Source organism: Rana temporaria, chromosome 5, assembly GCF_905171775.1.
Source record: "Rana temporaria chromosome 5, aRanTem1.1, whole genome shotgun sequence".
In the NCBI taxonomy this organism is placed as follows: Eukaryota; Metazoa; Chordata; class Amphibia; order Anura; family Ranidae; genus Rana; species Rana temporaria.
Window position 1 is genome coordinate 387,239,404 of NC_053493.1, and position 23,152 is coordinate 387,262,555.

The 23,152-nt window shown below is 46.2% G+C and overlaps 1 protein-coding gene across 1 annotated transcript; it reads right to left on the reverse strand.

The window, feature by feature from the left end:
- Nucleotides 1-1,210: 1,210 nt before the first annotated feature.
- DERL1 (derlin 1) lies at nucleotides 1,211-21,381 on the reverse strand. Its single transcript, XM_040354903.1, has 8 exons — nucleotides 21,039-21,381; nucleotides 18,953-19,064; nucleotides 9,549-9,613; nucleotides 7,434-7,460; nucleotides 6,656-6,751; nucleotides 5,036-5,088; nucleotides 2,753-2,863; nucleotides 1,211-1,863 (listed from the first exon to the last, which is right to left on the reverse strand). Exons 1-8 carry the CDS (start codon nucleotides 21,189-21,191, stop codon nucleotides 1,722-1,724), a joined length of 759 nt encoding a protein of 252 aa, XP_040210837.1. The 5' UTR covers nucleotides 21,192-21,381; the 3' UTR covers nucleotides 1,211-1,721.
- Nucleotides 21,382-23,152: the final 1,771 nt, after the last annotated feature.

A 23,152-nucleotide genomic window follows, 5' to 3' on the forward strand; every position in this document is an offset into this window, starting at 1 on the left:
CAGCCCCCGTTTTACTTACCTGACCTCGATCTTCCTCTGGCCGGGAACGAGCACACCAGCACTAGCTGGTGTCTCATGTCCCGATAGGATAGATTGATAGCAGCACAGCCCTTGGCTCCTGCTGCCGTTATTCAAATCCAACGACATGACGCGGGAGCCAGAATCCTGCATTCTGCGTGAATGAATGCGGGACTCGGAGCGCCCCTGCACGGGTGTCCACCAAAAAGAGCACTTCTCCAAAGTGGACACTTGATGCAGGGGAGGAGCCACCAGCACCACTAAGGGACCCCAGAAGTGGAGGTTCGGGGCCACGCTGTGCAAAACGGTAGGTATGACCTATTTGTTTGTTTTAAATGAGGGTTTGCAACCCCCTTTAACAGTAGCATTAAACTGAATGTAAACCTTTTTTTATTGGATTAATGAGGGGTTAGGATCCCTGCCAGCTTTTTAATTTATGTCCAGGTCTCTGTTAGGGAGAGTGAGGCCACCAGAACAGGATGTGAAGGAATCTTCCAATGAAGACTGAAGACACTTATTCCCTTATATTGGGAAGATAGACTCTCGCTTCCTGCTGAGTCTACAAGACAAGAAATGGAGGGAAGTCTCCCTAATGTAATGAGGATAGCAAAAATCTGATGGTGGTGTAAATCCTTTCCCTGCTTTATCCAAAAAAAAGAAAAAAAGAAGGGAGGTGCCTTTTCTGAATACTTACATGTATAGCTTTTACTTTTCAATTGGCTAAACTCCAGGAAGAAAAAAAATAATAGTTTTTTCTTAAAATAGTCAAAATACCTGGATGGGTTTTTATATGATGTTCCTATAACCCTCTATAAAACAAGACGCTGACAGGCAGGGGGGAGAGGCAGCACTAGCAGCCAATCAGGCTCAGCTGCCAAGTTCATTGAATGCTCAATCTGCTTACATGAACAGGAAAGCTCAGGGATGACAGCTGATCCTTTAGTGTCCAATCAGTGGGCTGGGGGTGTGTCCTGGACCAAGCTGTGCTGCTTAACTGCAGTAGAGGTCCAGGACTGGGCTGTAGTCCCGGGATCCCAACAGAGTTAAAGGTATGAGAATTCTCACATGTGTTTTTTTTTAGACTACATCGGCAGTCTCTTGACTGGAGTTCAGCTTCCACACCAATTTGATAGTAACAAAAATTAGGTTTGAAGATGCACTTTCAATTGTGGACAGCAACAAACTCACATTGTTGAATCTTACGTAGAATAGACTTTAATCGGCACATTTGTAGATGTTATTCACCCTTCTAACAATAACAGAAGGAACTTGGTTTGGACTGACATAGGGTTCAGTGGCCCGTTGCTTTCCAAGCCCAGTGGTCAAACGGTTGGCTTTTCAGTACTGTCGGCATCACCTCCGAAGAAAACACTTGTCGCCTTGTGATCTTCTTCCCCAAGAATATGCAAAAACAGAACTTATATAGAATATTCTTAACCAAGCTAGATAAAGTGGCACAGATTATCTAATTTAAATAAAAAAAATAGGTGGCAATCAGGTGGCACACCACGGACCAACTTGTAGATGCAGATTTGAGACGCCTTTGATGCAACGCCGTTACAAAAATTTGTGTCGTCAGCAGTCATCGCACTTACTGCCTCTTGCATAAGTTTTTTTTTCCTTACAAGTTCAAAAGTTAAAGTAAAATGTAAAAAGTTCATCACACAAAATTCCCCTTCTGAGGAGGAGGCGATTTCCTTTCACTAGTCACCCAGCCGAAACCCTTGACCCCAGTTGTGTCGCCCGCCGCCACCTCCTGGCTGATCTTCTGCTGCTCGTCTGGCACTGGCAGGAGGGATACCGAATCCGGAGACTCCTCCTCTTCTGTTTGGGAACCAGCGGTACCTGGAAATGAAGAAATTGTCCTGTTATTTTCAAGATTCTGATTGAACAAAAATATTTTTTTATTTTAAAATGCAGCCCCCCCTCTCCCGGTCTAACACAATTGGATATTTATTTTTTTTAAAGTAAAGCACTTTCTCATCTTTGGACAAAGTAGAGATCTTTGGAATATCTGAGCATGTGCAGGTTTCCATGAGCATGTGTGCAAGTATGGTGAAGTGAGGGAGGTCTGTGACCTCTCTTACTATGCATGAGCACAGTTTGGCGCATGTACAGATGCGCTGAAGGACTCTGCCAAATCCTGGAGGCTGGACAGAACCGTTGGCTTATCTGCGCATGTGCTGTACTACCAAAAATGATGGTGCTGGTGGAGGTGGGCAGAGCCACGATTGAGGGGACAGAAGGATTTTACAATCTTCTCAGGGTGGCCTTCTATATCCCTTGTACTTTTGGACACATGGAATATTTTCATGGCATTGCTGCCTCTTCCCTTGAAGACCTCCAGCACATCTAGATGTGCGTCTTGATTTTAATATAGATCCCTCAATATGCTACTGGATGCTATCCCCCTGAGGAAGTCTTAACCAGTCGAAACGCATCAGTGCTCTGGACTCATACATTTGGGATCAGCGCGCTTTACTGTGCTGATAATCAATTTTCAGTATTTAAGTGATATGTTCCAATCTTTTTATATATGTGTCCGGTATTTTGTATACTGCCTCCCTGTCCACAAGGGGCTATTTTAATGCTACTTTATTAACATTGTATGATATTCTAACGTCACATACTCCATGTCTTTTGGGTATTGCAAAGTCCCCCCCCCCCCCCCTTTTGAGAGTTTTAGCCCCTCATAACATTGTGTTTGGCCTTACATCAAACACCATATACTTACAGAATCTCTGGCGTGGAAAGAAAATTTCTGCCTCCCAGGTCCATGGGATATTTAAACATCAGGAAGAAGTAGAGATGACCCACCAAGTTTCCAATCAGTTCATTGATGATCCTTAAAGAAAACAACAATTCATATAAATTTAAAGTGGAATTACGTTACTCACATGAGCACTGCTGTACTTAAATTTCTGCACAAGTATTGTGACATAACTTTCCAGAATGTGAATTGTTCTGTAATGTTTATTGGTTCTCAAACTCTTTTTTTTAAATCAGATAAAAGGAATTGCAGCCAAAATTTCATTTTTTTTATAAAGTAAGAAAAAGCACAAAATTAGCAGGTTTCATAGCTTCTGACTGTGATCCCCATTAGAAGAGATCTGCCGTCATGGTCACCAGGACAAGTGAGACAGAAATAAACCCCGACACCTTTACTTTATTTTTGTTTTTGGATAGGGTTTAACACCATCTCCCTGGTCCTTCCCATTTTAACATGCAGAACCAAACCTTCCTATCCAACAATGAAAACGCCATCTTGGCCTCAATTCTGATTGCATTGGCCATAATGGTGCACATGTGACCAGGTATGACACCAGCCATTCGAGGGCTTGAAAATTGAGCCCAGAGCCGACATTAGCCCACTGGCAACGGTGACAATTATCACCATAGGCATGCCTTTAATGCAGCATACATTGCGCATGGAGTACGAATAGGCAGAATATACAGTCTATGAAAATGCAGAAAACATTATCAATAAGTTTTACCATTACCAGCCATGAGCTTGTACTTGTTTTCTTGAGCTGGCTGCCAGCTGTCATGTAAAAGTGATCCGGGTGGCTGTAGAGCCATCTGATCACTTTTACAGTGCGAATGGTATGGCGTTTCCTCCCACCCCGCTCCCTTCTTTCCTTGCGTTCTTAGGTGTTCTCTCTCTAGGAGCACAGGACATCAAATGATTTCAGGAGGGCAAGCGAGAGGAGATTTAGAATATCCATCCCATGATATCCTCTGCCGTTTATAAAACCAGAAGTGCTCAGCATGTGGTTGGGGGAGCAGCTAATCAAGCATAATGTGCTTGATTAAAGCCTAGTACACACGGGCCGAATATTGGGTTTAATAGAAAATGGCCGACATTCGGGCCTTGTGTTCGGCAGCCGGTCCAACAGAACCCGACCAGACAGCTTTTGTCGAAAAGGTATGACAGAAAAAAGGTCTGCCGATTGGCATCTGATCAGCACTCTCAGCTGAGAGCGTAGACTGGTGTGTTCAGGCTGGGGGGATTGTCTACCTGTCAGAACACTAAAGCTCAGCAGGGGAGATCGATGTATAACATCAGATGGATAGTACAGCAGCTCGTCCCAGGCGTTTATTTTCATTCAGCCCGCTGGGCTGGAATAAAAAACAAAACAAAAAAAAAAAAAAAACACACATTAATAGCGTGTACCAGGCTTAACCCTAGTGGAGGACAGGGGAGATGCCGAGATGTAAAACCTCCTCTGAGGTCTCCATCACGTATTTAAAAAGTGGTTATAAACCCTTTACAACCACTTGAACCTACAGGCAAGCCTAGATTAAAGGGGGGTTGTAAAGGTACATTTTTTCCCTAAATAGTTTCCTTTACCTTAGTGCAGTCCTCCTTCACTTGCCTCATCCTTCCATTTTGCTTTTAAAATGTCCTTATTTCTTCTGAGAAATCCTCACTTCCTGTTCTTCTGTCTGTAACTCCACACAGTAATGCAAGGCTTTCTCCCTGGTGTGGAGAAAGAAAGCCTCTTGAGGATGGATGGGGCGAGCAGGAGTGTCAGGACACTCTCTACCTTGCAGATAGAGAAAGGAGCTGTGTGTTAGTGGGGGTCCTGACACTCCTGATCGCCCCCTCCCCCCTCAAGAGGCTTTCTCCACACCAGGGAGAAAGCCTTGCATTACTGTGTGGAGTTACAGACAGAAAAACAGGTGAGGATTTCTCAGAAGAAATAAGGACATTTAAAAGCAAAATCGAAGAATGAGTTAAGTGAAGGAGGACTGCACTAAGGGAAAGGAAGCTATTTAGGGGAAAAAAATGTTTTCCTTTACAACCCCTTTTTAAGGGTTACCTGTAGGCACTTGAAATATCTCCCAGACCTGCACGTGTAGAAGATATTTGCAAATCGCCGCAGGGCGATTTCTTTTGCGCATGGCGCCGGATTTAGGAAGGGCACGCTGTGTCGTTTCTATCTCGAGTCATAGGATGCTTGCAATGTATATCAATGACCTGCAGGGAATTCAGTCCTTAAAGTTAAATACTTACGATCCACCGATAATATAGTTGAATCCAAGAATGACCCATGGGAGATAGCAGGCCTGTTGCAACAAGAGAAAAAAAATAAAAATAAAATCAGGTTAGTATAGCGTCACACCCACAGGTAAACAGCATTATACGCCAACATATGAAATGTGTTTATATCAGTGCTGGATGATAATCTGTAACCTCAAACATACCGTATTTTCCGGCGTATAAGACGACTTTTTGGATGCAAAAAAAATGCATTTAAAGTAGAGGACAGTCTCCGTCAGGCTGCGGGCATCCATGATTTAAAAGCCGCGCCTCCTCCTCAGACTGTTCCGTGATAGGCGGAACACAAATTTTCCTAGCGGGGCCTCTGTTTAGTGTTCCACCTATCACGGATGACTTCTCATCCTCGGACGAGAGGACATCCGTGATAGGCAGAACACTGAACAGAGGCCCTGCTGGGAAAATTTGTGTTCCGCCTATCACAGAACAGTCTGAGGAGAAGGCGCGGCTTTTTGAATCATGGATGCCCGGCAGTCTGGAAGACAGAATCTGCAAAAACATAAGGTAGGGAGATCGTCTTGGCCGGCACAGTGGGGGCAAGTGATGGCACAGTGGAGGCATGTAATGTAATGGCACAGTGGAGGCATGTAATGTAATGGCACAGTGGAGGCATGTAATGTAATGGCACAGTGGAGGCATGTAATGTAATGGCACAGTGGAGGCATGTAATGTAATGGCACAGTGGAGGCATGTAATGTAATGGCACAGTGGAGGCATGTAATGTAATGGCACAGTGGAGGCATGTAATGTAATGGCACAGTGGAGGCATGTAATGTAATGGCACAGTGGAGGCATGTAATGTAATGGCACAGTGGAGGCATGTAATGTAATGGCACAGTGAGATTTGAAAAAAGCCTGTGTCTGTCAGCGGTTGTTCCTGTCAGCGGTTGTTCCTGCTACCCCTCAGCTCCAGAAAGACTAGAAGGAAGGGGGTCGTCTTATACAGTGAGTATATCCCAAAACCAACATTTTTCCTGGAAAAATAGGGGGTCGTCTTATACGCCGGCAAATACGGTAACCCAAAGCCCAATACTCAGGTGAGAATACTGAGAACTGACCTAAGTGCAGGACTGAATAAAATATGAATTTTATGTAATTTACTAAAGAAAAGAAAATTGTGTTTGCTTCAAACATTCAATGTGTGGGGAGGTCTCAGAAGAGATGAACGTCTACAGCACACAACTGGATTTTTAAACAGGACCTGGATTAAAAAAAAACACACACACACGGAAGAAGGAGTTGATATTTTATACAGAAAATATAGAAAAGTTAAACTGCACCCAAGCAGTACCCTGAGAAAAAAAAGGGGGGGGGGGGTCTACCTTGTCAACTAGTATATACTAATAAGTTGCCTGTGATAAATTTGGCAAGCTGAGAATTCTCTGCACTGAATCAAGGAAATGCCGTTTTAAGATCGTGGGGGGGGGTAGAATCTCGATTCTTTAAAGATTAATTGTGTAGCTCTAGCGTGTTTATCTTGTAACCGTTTTGTTGGCAGCAGTCCAAGAGAACGTGTGCGATGTACAGAGAGAGTCTACAGCTTTGTGTGGTATGTACATCACTGGGTTCACTTACCTTAAATCTTGTTCCAAACCAGAAGGACACAATCATGTCTCTGTTCAGCTGTGACCACACGTACAGAACGGACATGATCAGAGGGATCATCAGCAGCTGGAAGGAAAACAGAAATCCATTATTACACAGACACCTATCAGATGGCCTTACTTGGAGGACGAGACAGTAAATAGGCAGAGTGCGGTGCGAGTGGTTCTAGGCTCCGTTCAGATCCGAGTCGTTCGCAGAGGCAAATGAGGTGATCGCCACATTCACAGTCCATTGATACTTCCTTCAGTTCTGCAACCGAGAGCCTGTACCTCCAAATGGACAGACAGCTGGAGGAAAAGTCTGAAGGAGCCCTAAACTGCACCCTTCACCCACCAATCACAGGTGCAATACTTCGAGAAAAAAAAAAGCTTCCTGCAAAAATTTGTATTTTTGGTTTTAAAAGGTGAACTTTGCCTTAAAAAAAGGACCAGAGGGCAGCAGGGAGTTGAAAAAACAACTGTGCAGCCGCATTGTTTGAATGGCTACAGCCAAACAGGCATTTCTTGATGGCATTGAACTTTGTTTACCACATCCTGCCTTATGCACATTTCTCTCGGCCAGCAAAGCAACCCATCGTAGAGAAGGGCCAATATCAATGTGCGAGAGGCAGGAGGGAGTGAGCAATCTTCAATACATCCTGAAAGCTTCCCAGGATTCAAGAACAATGGTGGGGATCTGGGATGTGCACCCGCACAAGATAACAAGAACCTGCTGAGTGGTGTAGAGTGGCCCTATTAAATAATCTTACCTGCATGTCCATTATCACTCCCGTTATCTGTCACAATGTTAAGGGAAGCTCACCTTCAAGGAAGAAATTAGTTACTTATACATAAAGCTTATATCTTAAAGGGCCAATGAACACAATTAAGTGGATTCAGAAAGACTTAGGCCGGCATATCAGTAGATACGCCGGCCTAAGTCTGAATCTGCGCCGACGCGAATTTAAGCGTATTCTGGTAACCAGATACGCTTAAATTAGGCTAAGATATGAGCGGCGTAAGTGTCTTACACCGCCGTATCTTAAAGTCTAAATTTTAGGCTGGCCGCTAGGTGGCGCTTCCATTGCGTTCGGGGTAGAATATGTAAATCATTAGATACGCCGATTCACGAACGTACGCCCGGCCGACGCAGTACAGATACGCCGTTTACGTAAGGCATTTTCAGGCGTATAGTTATTCCATCAAATAGCTGGACTAGTAATGTTAAGTATGGCCGTCGTTCCCGCGTCGAAATTTGAAAATTTGACATCGTTTGTGCAAGTCGTCCGTGAATAGGGCTGGACGTAATTTACGCTCACGTCGAAACCAATACGTCCTTGCGGCGTACCTTGGCGCAATGCACACTGGGATATGTACACGGACGGCGCATGCGCCGTTCGCAAAAACCGTCAATCACGTCAGGTCACCCTCCATTAACATAAAACACGCCCCCTCAGCCTAATTTGAATTGGGCGCGCTTATGCTGGCCCCATTTACGCTACGCCGCCGTAAGTTAGGAGGCAAGTACTTTGTGAATACAGTACTTGCCTCTCTGATTTAAGGCGGCGTAGCGTAAATACGATACGCCGCCTTAAAGTTGCGGCAATCTACCTGAATCCAGCTATTTGACTTGATATACAAGCGATGTCTTGATATAAGAGTAGCGTCAGGTCACAACTGAGTATACAAGAGAAGAGAGGAGCCTCTAAGTGTAGCGATATGGTTACATTTAATGAAGGAAGGTACAACATTTAGCAACATATTGCTACACATAGAGGCGCCTCTCTTCTCTTTTATACTCTGGAGCTCCTGTTGGATTTTGCTTCTAATCCCCTCGTGGATGAACATTTTATGCTTATACAATCACATTTACTATAATCTTTTATATGGACTACAAACTGAAGGACCTATGAATAAATGGCTGTGGAACGAATCACTTGAGTTTCCATTATTTCTTTTGGGAAAATTTGCTTTGATATACAAGTGCTTTGGATTACAAGCATGTTTCTCGAACAAATTCTGCTTGCAATCCAAGGTTTTACTGTATACAGTTATGAATTTTAGGGGCTAAACTGAAGGCAAACAACATCTCATCCTGGGTCAGGTCTGACCAACTAAGAAGAACAATCGCAAAAACCACAATCGTCGATTGGCTTAGCTCTGTGCATCCGGGTTCCCAGCTCCTCCCACCTCCAGCAGCAATTACCACCAGAGCTATATTGGAGCTGCACTATTAATTGCAGAGAGAATCGCAATCTCGATTCTCCCCGCGGGATGACCCGCGATTCTTATGCGTCACCGCCATTCCACGTAACCAGCGTGGAATGCAAATGCCGCCGATATCGGAACAGACGTCAGCAGCCTGGGCTTCTGTCACAGTTCAATACAACTCTAGTGTGTATCCATGCGCCACCCAGTGGTTGCCGGCGGTACTGCTTCTGATGTATAAAAAACAGACCAGTGATATGTCTATATTGTTAAAGACCATATAACTCAAATGAAAAAAAGCAGAATCAAAGTTTGATTCTGCTTTTTTCAAAGGAGTTATATGGTCTTTAACATTATAGACATCACTGGTCTGTTTTTTATATATTCCTATTTTCAAATAAATCACAGGTTTATTTATTTTGGGGGGGGTTTCTGGCAATCAATTTTTGAGAATCGTGATCTTTAGTCTAACCAAAAGAATCGCGATTCTTTTTGACCAGAATCGTGCAGCTCTAAGCTATATGTGAAGAATGCAGGAATGCCAACATCGGGGTCTACAGATCTCTTCCGATACAGGAAAGCACATATCTCTATAAAAACTGAAACATAGTTTGGGTGAACCAATTCCTCTAAACACAGCCGGGTCCATTCAGAGTTTTATTTTTGTTAAAGGATACAACAATACAAATCCAGTTAAACAGGAGCATGAACATGTAATCTGCTGGTCTTCCATCAAATGCACCTAGAAAATAGAGAGGGACACGGATAGTTAAACACAGATTTAAAGCTCCGGGATCTAAATATATTCATCATGTGTATTCTTCCTTGGTGTGCTTTGTGTATTTCTTCCAGATCTGTGCAGTAATCCAGTGCGAGACTTTCCCTCTGTGTAATAAAGACCGCTCATTGCTGCGCTCTCTCCTGTGCAGGGCGACGGGTCTCGTCTCCGCCCCCTCCTGTAGTTTTCTGCAGACAGCCTGTATTGGGTGGAGCCTGCTGGGCCCCTCCCACAGCTCTGCTCTCTGTACAGGCTATGTACAGCACAGTGATGATGTCAACATTAATTTACAAGGTAATATCTGGATTTATAAAGTCATTAAAGTGGAGTTCCACCCATAAATATAACATTACATCAGTAGTTTTAAAAAAATGTCAGTAGTCCTTTAAGAACATTTTTTTTTTTTTTTTTAGATGCCTTCAAAGTGTTGTTGCTAGGCAGAATAGTTAATCTTCCCTCTTCCTGCACCTAGGTGCTTAAGCTTCACCGCACAGACTCCTGGGAATGTAGTGGGTGTAACTTTCCAGGAGTCTGTGCACTCCCCAGTCTCGAAGAATCATGTGACTTGGACAGTACAGGTGCTGAAACCTGATCTGAAACCTAATACACTGCTTGTGCAGCACTGAGCATGTGCGAGATCTGCAAGGCTGAAATCCAGGAAGTCCTACAGTCTGGCTTCATGATGCCCACACTTAAGATGGCCCCAGTCAATTTCTATTTTATAAAGTGTCTAAATGCTGTAACAACCTAACAAAACGGACCTTAGTTTACAGACTAACTTTACTAGAATACATTAAGCTTGTGTATTACAGGGGTATTTATATATAAAAAGTGAAATTGTGGCCAGAACTCCCCTTTAAGTGCACAGAAAGTGGATTTATATCCTTTATGACTATTGAGGAATAGAGGTCATTGGAAGTTTTCCTGCTCAGAGTTCTGCTTTAATAAAGGAGTACACTTGTCATACACGTTATATAGAAGTCTAGTGCTGCGGTCTACAGGTGACTTCAATGCTGCACTTATTTTTATATACGATTTTATTCATGAGAGGAAGAGGACGTTTGTTTGTTTTATGAGGCTTGTACATTACATAGTAACAGGATTTGGGACCTGCTTAGCCTATCATACAGGTAGATGTACTTTAACGCTGAACTCAGGGCAAACATTAACCACTTGCCTACTGTGCACATACACCCCCTTCCTGCCCAGACTAAATTTTAGCTTCCGGCACTGCGTCACTTTAACTGACAATTGCGCGGGCGTGCGACGTGGCTTCCAAACAAAATTGACGTCCTTTTTTCCCCACAAATAGAGCTTTCTTTTGGTGGTATTTGATCACCTGTGCAGTTTTTAGTTTTTGCGCTATAAACAAAAAAAGCGACAATTTTGAAAAAAAACACAATATTTTTTACTTTTTGCTATAATAAATATCCAATTTTTTTAAAAAAAAAATTTTTATCTCCGTTTAGGCCGATACGTATTCTACTACATATTTTTTGTTAAAAAAAAAAACAAAAAAAACGCATTAACCGTATAGTGACTGGTTTGTTATATTGCCTACAAAATTAGGGGACATAATTAAGATTTTTTTTTTTTGTACTAGGAGTGGCGGCGATCTGCGATTTTTTTTTCCGGGACTGCGACATTATAGCGGACACATCGGACATTTTTTGACACATTTTTGGGACCATTCACATTTATACAGTGAACAGTGCTATAAATATGCATTGATTACTGTATAAATGTGACTGGCAGGGAAGGGGTTAACCACTAGGGGGCGGGGAAGGGGTTAAATGTGTAGCCTGATCAGTGTTCTAACTGTGTGGGGGGAGGGGGGTAACTGGGGGAGGTGACCGATCTGTGTCCCTATGTACAAGAGACACAGATCGGTCTCCTCTCTCCCTGACAGGATGTGGAGCTCTGTGTTTACACACAGTGCTCCACGTCCCCGCTCAGTTACCGAGCAATCGCGGGTGCCCGGCGGACATCATGGCCACCGGGCACGTGCACAGCGTTCCCAGTAACGCGACGGGTGTGCTCGCCCCCTAGCAGCTTCTAATGACAGGACGTCATATGACGTCCTGTCAGAACAGGGGATACTGCCCGCCGTCATTTGACGGCGTGCGGTACTAAGGAGGTTAAAGTGGAGTTCCACCCAGAAAAAAAAACTCAAAAAATCCTAAGAAGAAAAAAAAATTATACTCACCCGAAATACCTGTTGCTATGCGGAAGTCAGTAATCAGCCTCTTCCGTGGTCTGTCTTCTTCTGCATCCTCTTCTAGTGAATGGGGCGCGCTGCTTTCTGGGAACTGTGTGTAATCCCAGAGAGCAGCCGCCCATTCACAATTCGGCGTGAGACTCGCGCATGCACAGTAGGAAACTGGCAGTGAAGCCGGCTTCACTGTCTGTTTCCCTTAGTGTGGATGGCGGCGCGGGACCTGCACCAATTGAGGGAATCGGCATCGGGGGGGGACCAACAGCGCGGGCGAGTAGGACAGGTAAGTTTCCTTAAAAAAAGTCAGCAGCTACAGTGTTAGTAGCTGCTAACTTAAAAAAAAAAAAAATACACAGATGAAATACGGGCCATTAGACCCGATTTCTCTCTCCTTGTAGTTGGCACTTGCAGGCGTTTTCCCTGCTCTCATCCTGTGGCTTCAAAGTAAATACATAAGCCGCAACTGGTGAGCCAATTTCTCTGGCACTTCCTTTCTTTTATTTTAAATGAAAATAAAACATGTCTATACTTACCTAATCTGTGTAATGGTCTTGTATACAGCAGCCCCAATCCTCCTTTTCTGGGGTACCCCCTCCCCGCCGGCACTCCAGGCCCCTCCTCTTCATTGGGTGCCCCAAAGGAAAACAGTTTTCCCTGGGGGCACACCCCATGCGTGTTCGCTCCCGAGTCCTGCTGCTGTGTCCATTGACACAGACCGCGGCACTCAGCCCCACCCCTGTGTCAGGGGATTTGAATGACGGCAGCAGGAGCCAATGGTTCCTGCTGCTATCAATCTGTCTGGGGGGGGGGTTTACACACAATTCGGTCATAGAAAAAAAAAAAATTGTTGAAAATTATAAAAGTAACTCCCAAGCACATAACAATCCATCAAGGGCCCCCTTTAAGAGCCCAGCCGTGTTCTCCGTGACCCGATTGCCGCCGGTGTCCCGCGATCAGGTCACAGAGCTCAAGAACGGGGAGAGGTAAGTGTAAACAAACCTTTCCCCTTTCTTCCTAGTGTGGCTGTCACTGAACGTCTGTTCCCTGTGTTAGGGAACGACGATCAGCGACGTCATATGCACAGCCACGCCCCCCCACAGTAAGAACCCTTCCTTAGGGCACACTTAACCCCTACAGCGCCCCCTCCTGGTTAATCCCTTCACTGCCAGCATCATTTTCACAGTACGTGCATTTTTATAGCACTTTTCGCTGTGAAAATGACAATGGCCCCAAAAAGGAGTCAAAAGTGTCCGATGTGTCCTCCATGTCGCAAAAAAAAAAAAAAAAACCCTGATCACCGCCATTACTAGTAAAAAAAAAAAAAATCATTAATAAAAATGCCATAAAACTGGGCTAGTTTTATGGCATTTTTATTAATGATTTTTTTTAATTTATTTTGTAAACACTATAACTTTTGCGCAAATCAATAAACGCTTATTTCGATTTTTTTTTAGCAAAAATATGTAGAATACGCATCGGCCTAAACTGAGGAAAAAAATGTTATATATTTTTTGGGGATATTTATTATAGCAAAAAGTAAAAAATATTGAATTTTTTTAAAATTGTCGCTCTATTTTTGTTTATAGCGCAAAAACTAAAAACCACAGAGGTGATCTAATACCACCAAAAGAAAGCCATTTGTGGGGATAAAAAGGACGCCAATTTTGTTTGGGAGCCACGTCGCACGACTGCGCAATTGTCAGTTAAAGCAACGCAGTGCCAAATCGCAAAAAGGGGCCTGGTCCTTTAACTGCATAATGGTCCGGGGCTTAAGTGGTTAAAGTGACACTAAACCCACATCACGAAAAAACAAATCAATAAATGGTGTATTCCATGTAGTTTATTCTCTCAGTCACCATGTGATTCTTTTTCTGCAAAAAACATAAATACCGTATTTATCGGCGTATACCGCACACTTTTTTCCCCCTTAAAATAAGGGGAAAATCGTGGGTGCGCGATATACGCCGATACCCGCGCTCAGTTTGAATGCCTGGGCGACATATACCAAGTGCAGTACACTCGTCTACATTCGGCCAGGCTCGGCTTCGCTCGTGCTCACGCATAAACGTCACAGAGCGTGAGCACGAGCGAAGCCGAGCCTGGCCGAATGTAGACGAGTGTACTGCACTCAGTATATGTCGGCGCAGGCATTCAAACTGAGCGCGGGAAGCGGCGATTCGACGGGAAGACAGCGCGGGAGAAGCCGGGAGGACACCACCGAAGCCCCAGACGGACCCCGGACCAGACGAGGCCGCCGCGCAAGACACCAAAACTAAGTACTAAAATGTTTTTTTTTTTTTTTACAGGAATTGCGGGTCCACATTAGGGGTGCGCGCTATACGCCGATAAATACGGTAATGGTTGATCCTGCTGCTCTCTATCTCCCCCTGTTGTTCATGTCCCCAATTCAGCTAGACATTTTGCAGAGCAGTGATGGCAGTTCTGCACATGCTCAGTTTTCAGCGAGTTCATATGCCGAGCATTTCATCACTATCACATTTGAGCAGTCCATGCGAGTCACATGATGTGACTATAGAATCACACATGTGGGTATACACAGTGGTAATTGGCTCCCTCCTCCGCCATGCCCACCAGCCAGCTATACACAATGGGGGCGGGATATTATATCTTGATTCTAAGACACAGGCTGGAGAGGTGTGGCAGAAATTGACCCACACCATGTTATTGTCCAAAAAAATAATAAAGATTGGATTTCAAATATATATTATTTGTATGACAATTTAAAACCGTTAGCAATCATTTTACTTTGTATTCCAATGGCTGTCTTATTTTTTTTTTAACGTGTGACCAGCGGCAGAGGTCTAGAAGCTCCTCCTGCTTAAGTTTTCCTGCACACAGGCTGGGAAAGAGCTGGGTCATGCGACAGCTGTGTATTAATTAGGAAAAAGGTACGTAGATATTCTTGCTATAGGGGCACACCTGTGGGTTCACTCCCGAGACGGGCTTTGTGTGTCCATAGACACTCACAGCGTGTCTGAGCCCTCACAGGATTTTGCTGACCGCAGCAGAAGTAGATAGCTCCTGATGCTGCCTCTGTATCCTGAGAGGAGAGAAACACAGACCAGTGCCACTGCAGACAGACACAGCGCTGGATCAAACTAGGAGTATTAGAGCCGCATAATTAATCGTTAAGAATCAAGATCGTGATTTTTTTTTTCCTCCCCCACGATCTTAACAAAAGCATTTTCCCCATTCTATGCAGAGTTCTCTGCTTAAGCCAGTGGTTCTCAACCTGGGGGTCGGGACACCCACGGGGGTCAAATGACGATTTGCCAGGGGTCACCAAATCCTGGGCTGTTCCTGAAGCCCGTACCACTCTCCCAGCCTTTTTGCGTCTGCCCAGCAGGGCTGTCCCTGGAAGCCTGTGGAAGCCCACCTGGGCTGTCCCTGGAAGGCCCACTCGGTCTCTTCACAGCCACCCATTCAGATCACGGCATTGCTGGGGGCGGGCGGAGACTAGAGGTCAGCTGACTGTTGAGGAATGTGAAGTGGGAGGGGCTGGAGGAGACTCCATCTCCTGAGAGACCTAGAAAGAGAAAGAGTGGTACATCCTAAAATGTACCATAAGGGGTTTTAATACTGTACGAGTAGAAGGGACTCAGGGGGTGCCAAATGTCCGTGGGTTAGGGGTGCAAATTACTTGTCTAGCCTTGGATGCTGACAACCCACGCTACAAAAATAATTTTACTGTTAGTGGGTCCCCACAACTTGGGAAATTTTCTTAAGGGGTCACGGCATTAATAAGGTTGAGAACCACTGGCTTAAGCAGACAGCTGTCAAAAAAATAAATAAAAAATAAACAGGCAGCCTGCCAAGTTTCACAACATTCCTCACTGGCTGAGCCAACTATAAATATTGTAGCGGTTTGTTTTTTTAGATGAAAAGGAATGAAATGCAGTCTGTAAATGAGGGAAGTTTAACCACTAAGGCTGCATTCACACCTAGGCGTAGGCGATTTGCGGCGTTTTTTACCGCGATAAATTGCAGCGTTTTTTGCCGCGACAAAACGCTGCGTTTTTTACCGCGATTTTCGCTGGAGGGGCGATTACACATTGTGTAATATGGCCGAACGCCGAAGACGCCTGAAAAAAAGGGTCAGAGACTTGTTTTGAGCTTCAGGCCTTTCGGCGTTCAGCGTGGAGATGTGAACCATCTCCATAGCCGACAATGTTAAATCACCCCTCCAGCGTATTGCAGGCTGTAATAGCGGCGGGCATCGGGCGTGAAAACGCCTAGGTGTGAATGGAGCCTTAGACTAAACCTTTTTCTGACATTTGCTAGAAAATTACTTGGAACCCCCAAACATTATATATTTTTTTGCAGAAACCCTAAAGAATAAAATGGTGGTTGTTGCAATATTTTATGTCACACAGTATTCTGCGCAGTGGTCTTTAAAAAAAAAATGTTTTTTTGAAAAACAAAAATACACTTTAATGAATAAAAACAGTAAAGTTAGCCCAATTTTTTGTATACCGTATTTATCGGCGTATACCGCGCACTTTTTTGCCCTGAAATTCAGGGCAAAATCGTGGGTGCGCAATATACGCCGATACCCGCGCCGAGTTTGAATCACTGCACCGGCATATACCGAGCGCAGTACACTCGGGCAGGCTCGGTTCCTCTCGCGGTCACGTCCTGGACGTACAAGACGCACAGGACGTGACCGCGAGAGGAGCAGAGCCTGCCCGACCATACCCGAGTGTACTGCGCTCGGTATATGCCGGCGCAGTGGTTCAAACTTGGCGCGGGGAGGACACTGCAGAAGGACGCCGGACCAAATGAGGACGACACCACCGAAGCCGCAGACGGACGCCACACCCGACGAGGCCGCCGCGCAAGACATCAAAACTGTAAGTACCAAAAATTTTTTTTTACAGGAATGCGGGTCCACTTTAGGGGTGCGCGCTATACGCCGAAGCGCGCAATACTCCGATAAATACGGTAATATGAAAAATTATACAAAAAAGTTGGAGAATCGTGATCTTTATTCTAAGCAAAAAAGTTGTGATTCTCATTTTGGTCAGAATCGTGCAGCTCTAGTAAGTATACAGGGAGATGAGTGTGAGGGACAACTAGTGGGACATTTTTTTCTTTAATTCAAGGAATACAAGATGGTATAAAACGTCCTGCCTTAAGAACCACTTTAGCCATTTAACCACTTAAGAACTGCCGCACGCACTTTTACGTCAGCAGAATGGCACGGACAGGCAAATGAACGAAAACACACGGCCCTTTAAATTTTCTGCTGCATGGGCGCGCCGCGGCCCTGCAGCAAGCTTCGTGATCGTGCCCGCGGACTCTATGTCCGCCAGTGTGTCCCGTGATCGCATGTCGCGGAGCTGCAGAACAGGTGGATGCCTGTGTAAACAAGCATCTCCCTGTTCTGCCAAGTGACAGGACACTGATCTACTGCTCCCTGTGACCGGGTGCAGTGATAACTGTCATGTCACGGTAAGCCACGCACCCTAACAGTTAAAATCACTCCCTCGGACACACTTAACCCTTCAGCACCCCCTAGTGGTTAACCCCTTCACATTTACACAATCAGTGCATTTCAATAGCACCGATTGCTGTATAAAATGTGAACGATCCCAAAACAGCACCAAAAGTGTCCGATGTGTTCCGCCATAATGTCGCAGTACGATAAAAAATAAAAAAAAAATATATATATATATATATATATATATATATATATATATATATATATATATATATATATATATATATATATATATACCATAAAACTATCCCACATTTTGTAGACTCTATAATTTTTGTGCAAACCAAACGCTTATTGTGATTTTTTTTTTTTTTTACCAAAAATATGTAGAACAATACTTATCGGTTTAAACTGAAAAAACTTTTTTTTTTTTATATATATTTTTTGTGATATTTATTATAGCAAAAAGTAAAAAATATTGCCTTTTTTTCGCTCTATTTTTGTTTATAGTGCAAAAAATAAAAACTGCAAGAGGGGACTATTTATAAAAATAAAAAAAAGGGAGGACATCAATTTTGCTTGGGGGCCACGTTGCATGACGGCGCAATTGTCAGATAACCCTTTCATGCCTAAGCCTATTTCTGACATTTGGTGTTTACAAGTTAAAATCCGTATTTTTTGCTAGAAAATTACTAGAAAATTACTTAGAACCCCCAAACATTAGATATATTTTTTTAGCAGAGAATCTAGAGAATAAAATGGTGATTGTTGCAATATTTTATGTCACGCGGTATTTGTGCGGCGGTGTTTTAAACGCAACTTTTTGGGAAGAATTTACTTTCACGAGTTTTAAAAAATGAAAAAGTAAAGTTAGCCCATTTTTTTTGAATAATGTGAAAGATGATATTGCGCCGAGTAAATAGATACCAAGCATGTCACGTTTTATAATTGCACGCACTCGTGGAATGGTGACAAACTACGGTACCTAAAAATCTCCATAGGCGACGCTTTAAACTTTTTTTTACAGTTACCAGGTTAGAGTTACAGAGGAGGTCTAGTGCTAGAATAATTGCTCTCGCTCCGACGATCCCTCACATGTGTGATTTGAACACCGTTTTCATATGCGGGCGCGACTTCCGTATGCGTTTTCTTTGTTGCACAAGCTCGTGGGGAGGGGGGCGCTTTAAAAAAAAAAAAAAATTCTTATTTATTTTTATAATATTAAATTGTGTTTTTTTTTTTTTTTTTTTTACATTTTGATCACTTTTATTGCTGTCACAAGGAATGTAAACATCCCTTGTGACAGTAATAGGTGGTGACAGGTACTCTTTATGGAGGGATCGGGGGTCTAAAAGACCCCCAATCCCTCCTTTGCACTTCAAAGTATTCAGATCGCCGAAAACTGCGATTCTGAATACTGAGTACTTTTTAAATCCGGCGCCATTGGCAGCTGAGAAACCCGGAAGTGACGTCATGACGCCGCTTCCGTGTTAACATTGCGGAGACTGAATCAAAGCGCCTGGACACAGGAGGCGCCGGATGGAGGATCGTGTCTCCCAGTGGGACATGAGGCCCGGTCAGAGCGGCAAGGAGGCACAATAACAGAAAGCATGTGATCATCATTTACCTGTTTCAAGTCGCGTTGAATACTGATACAGGAAATACAGGTTGACCATGTACAGAAATCCTGTGCCAGGACCCACAGGGAAGTAAAACGTTGAGGTAAAGGGTCTCCATATCTGTAATGAAAGAACACATCAATTCATTAGAAACAAAATCAACCAATCACATTCTCGGTACAGGTTACAGCTGCACAATTAATCGTTAAAAAAAATCGTGATCGCGATTCAACCCCCTCAAGTGCAGAGTTTCCCCGATTCTTTCAAGTAACAAGTGTAGAGATTTATCTGCTCACTCAGCTGTCAAAAGAAAAAAATCTGGGCAGTCTGCCAAGTTTTTAACAACATTGCGCTAGTAGATATCTAGAAACATTGTAACTCTTCCTTCTTAGATCAAAGGGATAAAGTTCTGTGTGTAAATAAGGGAAGTTTAACCCCTTCCATACCGGGAACTTCTACACCTTCCCGCCCAGACCAATATTCAGCTTTCAGCGCTGTTGCACTTTGAAAGACAATTGCGCGGTCGTGCTACACTGTACCCAAACAAAATTTTTATCATTTTGTTTCTTTTGGTGGTATTTGATCACCTCTGCGGTTATTTTCTGCAAAAAAATAATAAAGACCGAAAATTTTGAAAAACAAAGCGGTTGGTGGGGGGGGATTGACAGCGGTGGGGGGGGGGGGAGACAGCGGTGGGGGGGGGGAGACAGCAGTAGGTAGGCGTGGGACAGAGGGAACAACAGCAGGTAGGTGTGGGGGAGCGGACAGAGGGGACAACAGTAGGTAGGTGCGAGGGGGGGGGTCAGAGGGGTTGGCAGCAGGTAGGTGTGGGGGGGTGGCAGTAGGTAGGGACAGCGGTAGGCGGGGGGGACAGAGGGGACAACAGTAGGTAGGTGCGGGGGGTCAGAGGGGATGGTGGTAGGTGTGGGGGGGGGGTGGCAGTAGGTAGGCAGGGGGGGGACAACAGTAGGTAGATGTGGGGGGGTGGGGCGGACAGAGGGGACAACAGTAGGTAGGTGTGGGGAGGGGGACAGAGGGGGTGGCAGTAGGTGGGGGGTGGCAGTAGGTAGGTGAGGGGGGGGGCAGAGGGGGTGGCGGTAGGTAGGTGAGGGGGGGTGGCAGTAGGTAGGTGTGGGGAGGAGGACAGAGGGGATGGCAGTAGGTGAGGGGTGGGTGGCAGTAGGTAGGTGAGGGGGGGTGGCAGTAGGTAGGTGTGGTGGGGGTGGCAGTAGGTAGGTGAGGGGGGGTGGCAGTAGGTAGGTGAGGGGGGGTGGCAGTAGGTAGGTGAGGGGGGGTGGCAGTAGGTAGGTGAGGGGGGGTGGCAGTAGGTAGGTGAGGGGGGGTGGCAGTAGGTAGGTGAGGGGTGGCAGTGGGTAGGCAGTGGGTAGGTGAGGGGGGGTGGCAGTGGGTAGGTGAGGGGGGGGGGGTGGCAGTAGGTAGGTGAGGGGGGGTGGCAGTAGGTAGGTGAGGGGGGGTGGCAGTAGGTAGGTGAGGGGGGGTGGCAGTAGGTAGGTGAGGGGGGGTGGCAGTAGGTAGGTGAGGGGGGTGGCAGTAGGTAGGTGAGGGGGGGTGGCAGTGGGTAGGTGAGGGGGGGTGGCAGTGGGTAGGTGAGGGGGGGTGGCAGTGGGTAGGTGAGGGGGGGTGGCAGTGGGTAGGTGAGGGGGGGTGGCAGTAGGTAGGTGAGGGGGGTGGCAGTAGGTAGGTGAGGGGATGGCAGTGGGTAGGTGGGGGGGGGGGGCAGTGGGTAGGTGAGGGGGGGTGGCAGTAGGTAGGTGAGGGGGTGGCAGTAGGTAGGTGAGGGGGTGGCAGTAGGTAGGTGAGGGGGGGTGGCAGTGGGTAGGTGAGGGGGGGTGGCAGTAGGTAGGTGGGGGGGTGGCAGTAGGTAGGTGAGGGGTGGCAGTGGGTAGGTGAGGGGGTGGCAGTGGGTAGGTGAGGGGGGTGGCAGTAGGTAGGTGTGGGGGGGTGGCAGTGGGTAGGTGGGGGGGGTGGCGGTAGGTGGAGGGGTGGCAGTAGGTAGGTGTGGGGGGGTGGCAGTGGGTAGGTGGGGGGTGGCAGTAGGTAGGTGAGGGGGGACCCGGTGATCAGACATCGTACCTGGAACTTGTAGAGCAAGTACTCCGGCCACAGGATCAGGTAGACGGGGTTGATGAGTCCGAGCTTCCCCAGCAGAGGGACGGCGATGGATGCGGCGAACCAGTACCGGGTGATGAGCGGGATGCTTCGGAACCAGTCCCCGAGGTCTGACATGGCGGCGGGACACACCGGGTCCGGTACCTACGACGTCTGACGTGTCCTCTTCGAATTCGATCAGCCAGACCCCGCCCCCCGCTCGCTGTCCTATGCAGCGTTCGGCCCACACACCCCCGACGTCGAACGGAGAATGGAAGAGGGCGGGACTACGTAAAATGCTGTCACGTGATAGCAGGCACGGTGTTGTAAAAAATCCTCGGTCCTGTGTGAAGAAATCGGACCGCGTCACTTCCTGTGCTCCTACGTCAGGCGCACAGCTGATCGCGGGTCCACGGCGCATGCGCAGATGCTTCTTCTGGTCCGTGACTATCCTAGACTGGGGTGGGCGGGCCGAGGCGGGCAGAGGCGGATCAAGCTAATATCAGAGACTCGGGTGGGCGGGGCGGAGGCGGAGCAAGAGTTTTAATAACATTATCGGCAGCACCGCCTCCAGCCCCGCCCCGCATCACTTCCACAGTAAAGTGCCAACCCATTATGGTTAGTTTGTCGGGGGCTGCGACATTCTTCGCCAAATGCACCAGAACGGAGACCTGGCGGAAGAGCTGAAAAAGCCGGGCGTTCGATCCGCACTGCTGGACGCGCAGCCGAGTCAGGAGAGGAAGTAACGGAGAAGGCCGTGTTGTGTGGACTGTTTATCCAGAGCGAGGCCTGTGCACACCGGAGAAGCCTTATTTATCACAGCGAACTGTTGTACTGGACAGCAATGCCAACACATTAGGGTTACAGTGCCACCTGTGGTCCAGCATCATGGTAGTAGTATACATTGGGCAGTAATGCCAACCCAGAGTGGTTAAAATACCATCTTACATAAGCAACATATAGCATTTCGTGTCATTTCTTCTATTGATGGTGTGCATACCCATTAGCGTTGCAGTGCCAACTTTGGTCTGGCATCTTTGGGGGTCAATAGCGGAAGAAATGACACGAAATGCTATATGTTGCTTATGTAAGATGGTATTTTAACCACTCTGGGTTGGCATTACTGCCCAATGTATATTACTACCATGATGCTGGACCACAGGTGGCACTGTAACCCTAATGTGTTGGCATTGCTGTCCAGTACCCTCCGAGATGCCAGACCATGGATAGGTACTTTATTATGGAATCATAGAAATGTAAACTATAGGATGGTACATACATCATTCTGGGATGGCATTACAGTCTAATGACCCCAACCCATGATGCCATACCAGAGGTGGCACTGTAATGGGTATACTCCTTACCAAGGAAGAGATAACATAGGTAGGTTATGTAGGATGACTCATAAATCATCCTGGGCAAGTATTGCTGTCTAATGACCCCTTATAAGTAGGGTTGTCCCGATACCAGTATCGGGACCGATACCGAGTATTTGCGGGAGTACTTGTACTCGCGCAAATACCCCCGATACCTAAATAGAATACTTCCCCCCCCCGCCACTGCCGCCGCATCGAAAGCCGCCGCTACGAAAGCCGCCGCATGGGTTAAACGGCGTGCGGGAACATCACAGCTTTCATTTGAATAGCTGTAGTGTTCCCGCGCGTATAGACACTCTCCCTTGCCCGGGATTGGATGGGTGATCTGTCCAACCCCGAGCAAGGGGGAGTGTCTATACGCACAGGCAAAACAGCTATTCAAATGAATGCTGTGATTTTCTCCATGCGGCGGCTTTCGGCGGCAAAGGTATGGGGGACATGGCTGGAGGGACATGGCTGCATATGTGAGGGACATGGCTGCATATGTGAGGGACATGGCTAGAGGGACATGGCTGCATATGTGGGGGACATGGCTGCATATGTGAGGGACATGGCTGCATATGTGAGGGACATGGCTGCATATGTGAGGGACATGGCTAGAGGGACATGGCTGCATATGTGGGGGACATGGCTGCATATGTGAGGGACATGGCTGCATATGTGGGGGACATGGCTGCATATGTGAGGGACATGGCTGCATATGTGAGGGACATGGCTGCATAT

What these genes read in the sequence shown, in the direction of transcription:
- DERL1 (XM_040354903.1), bottom strand. Translation starts at nt 21,191, where the DNA reads ATGTCAGACCTCGGGGACTGGTTCCGAAGCATCCCGCTCATCACCCGG. An exon ending in TTCAACGCGACTTGAAACAG is followed by an intron (nt 9,614 to 18,952) that starts GTAAATGATGAT and finishes TCTATTTTCTAG; the next exon opens with GTGCATTTGATGGAAGACCA. An exon ending in GAGTGATAATGGACATGCAG is followed by an intron (nt 6,752 to 7,433) that starts GTAAGATTATTT and finishes TTTTCCTTCCAG; the next exon opens with CTGCTGATGATCCCTCTGAT.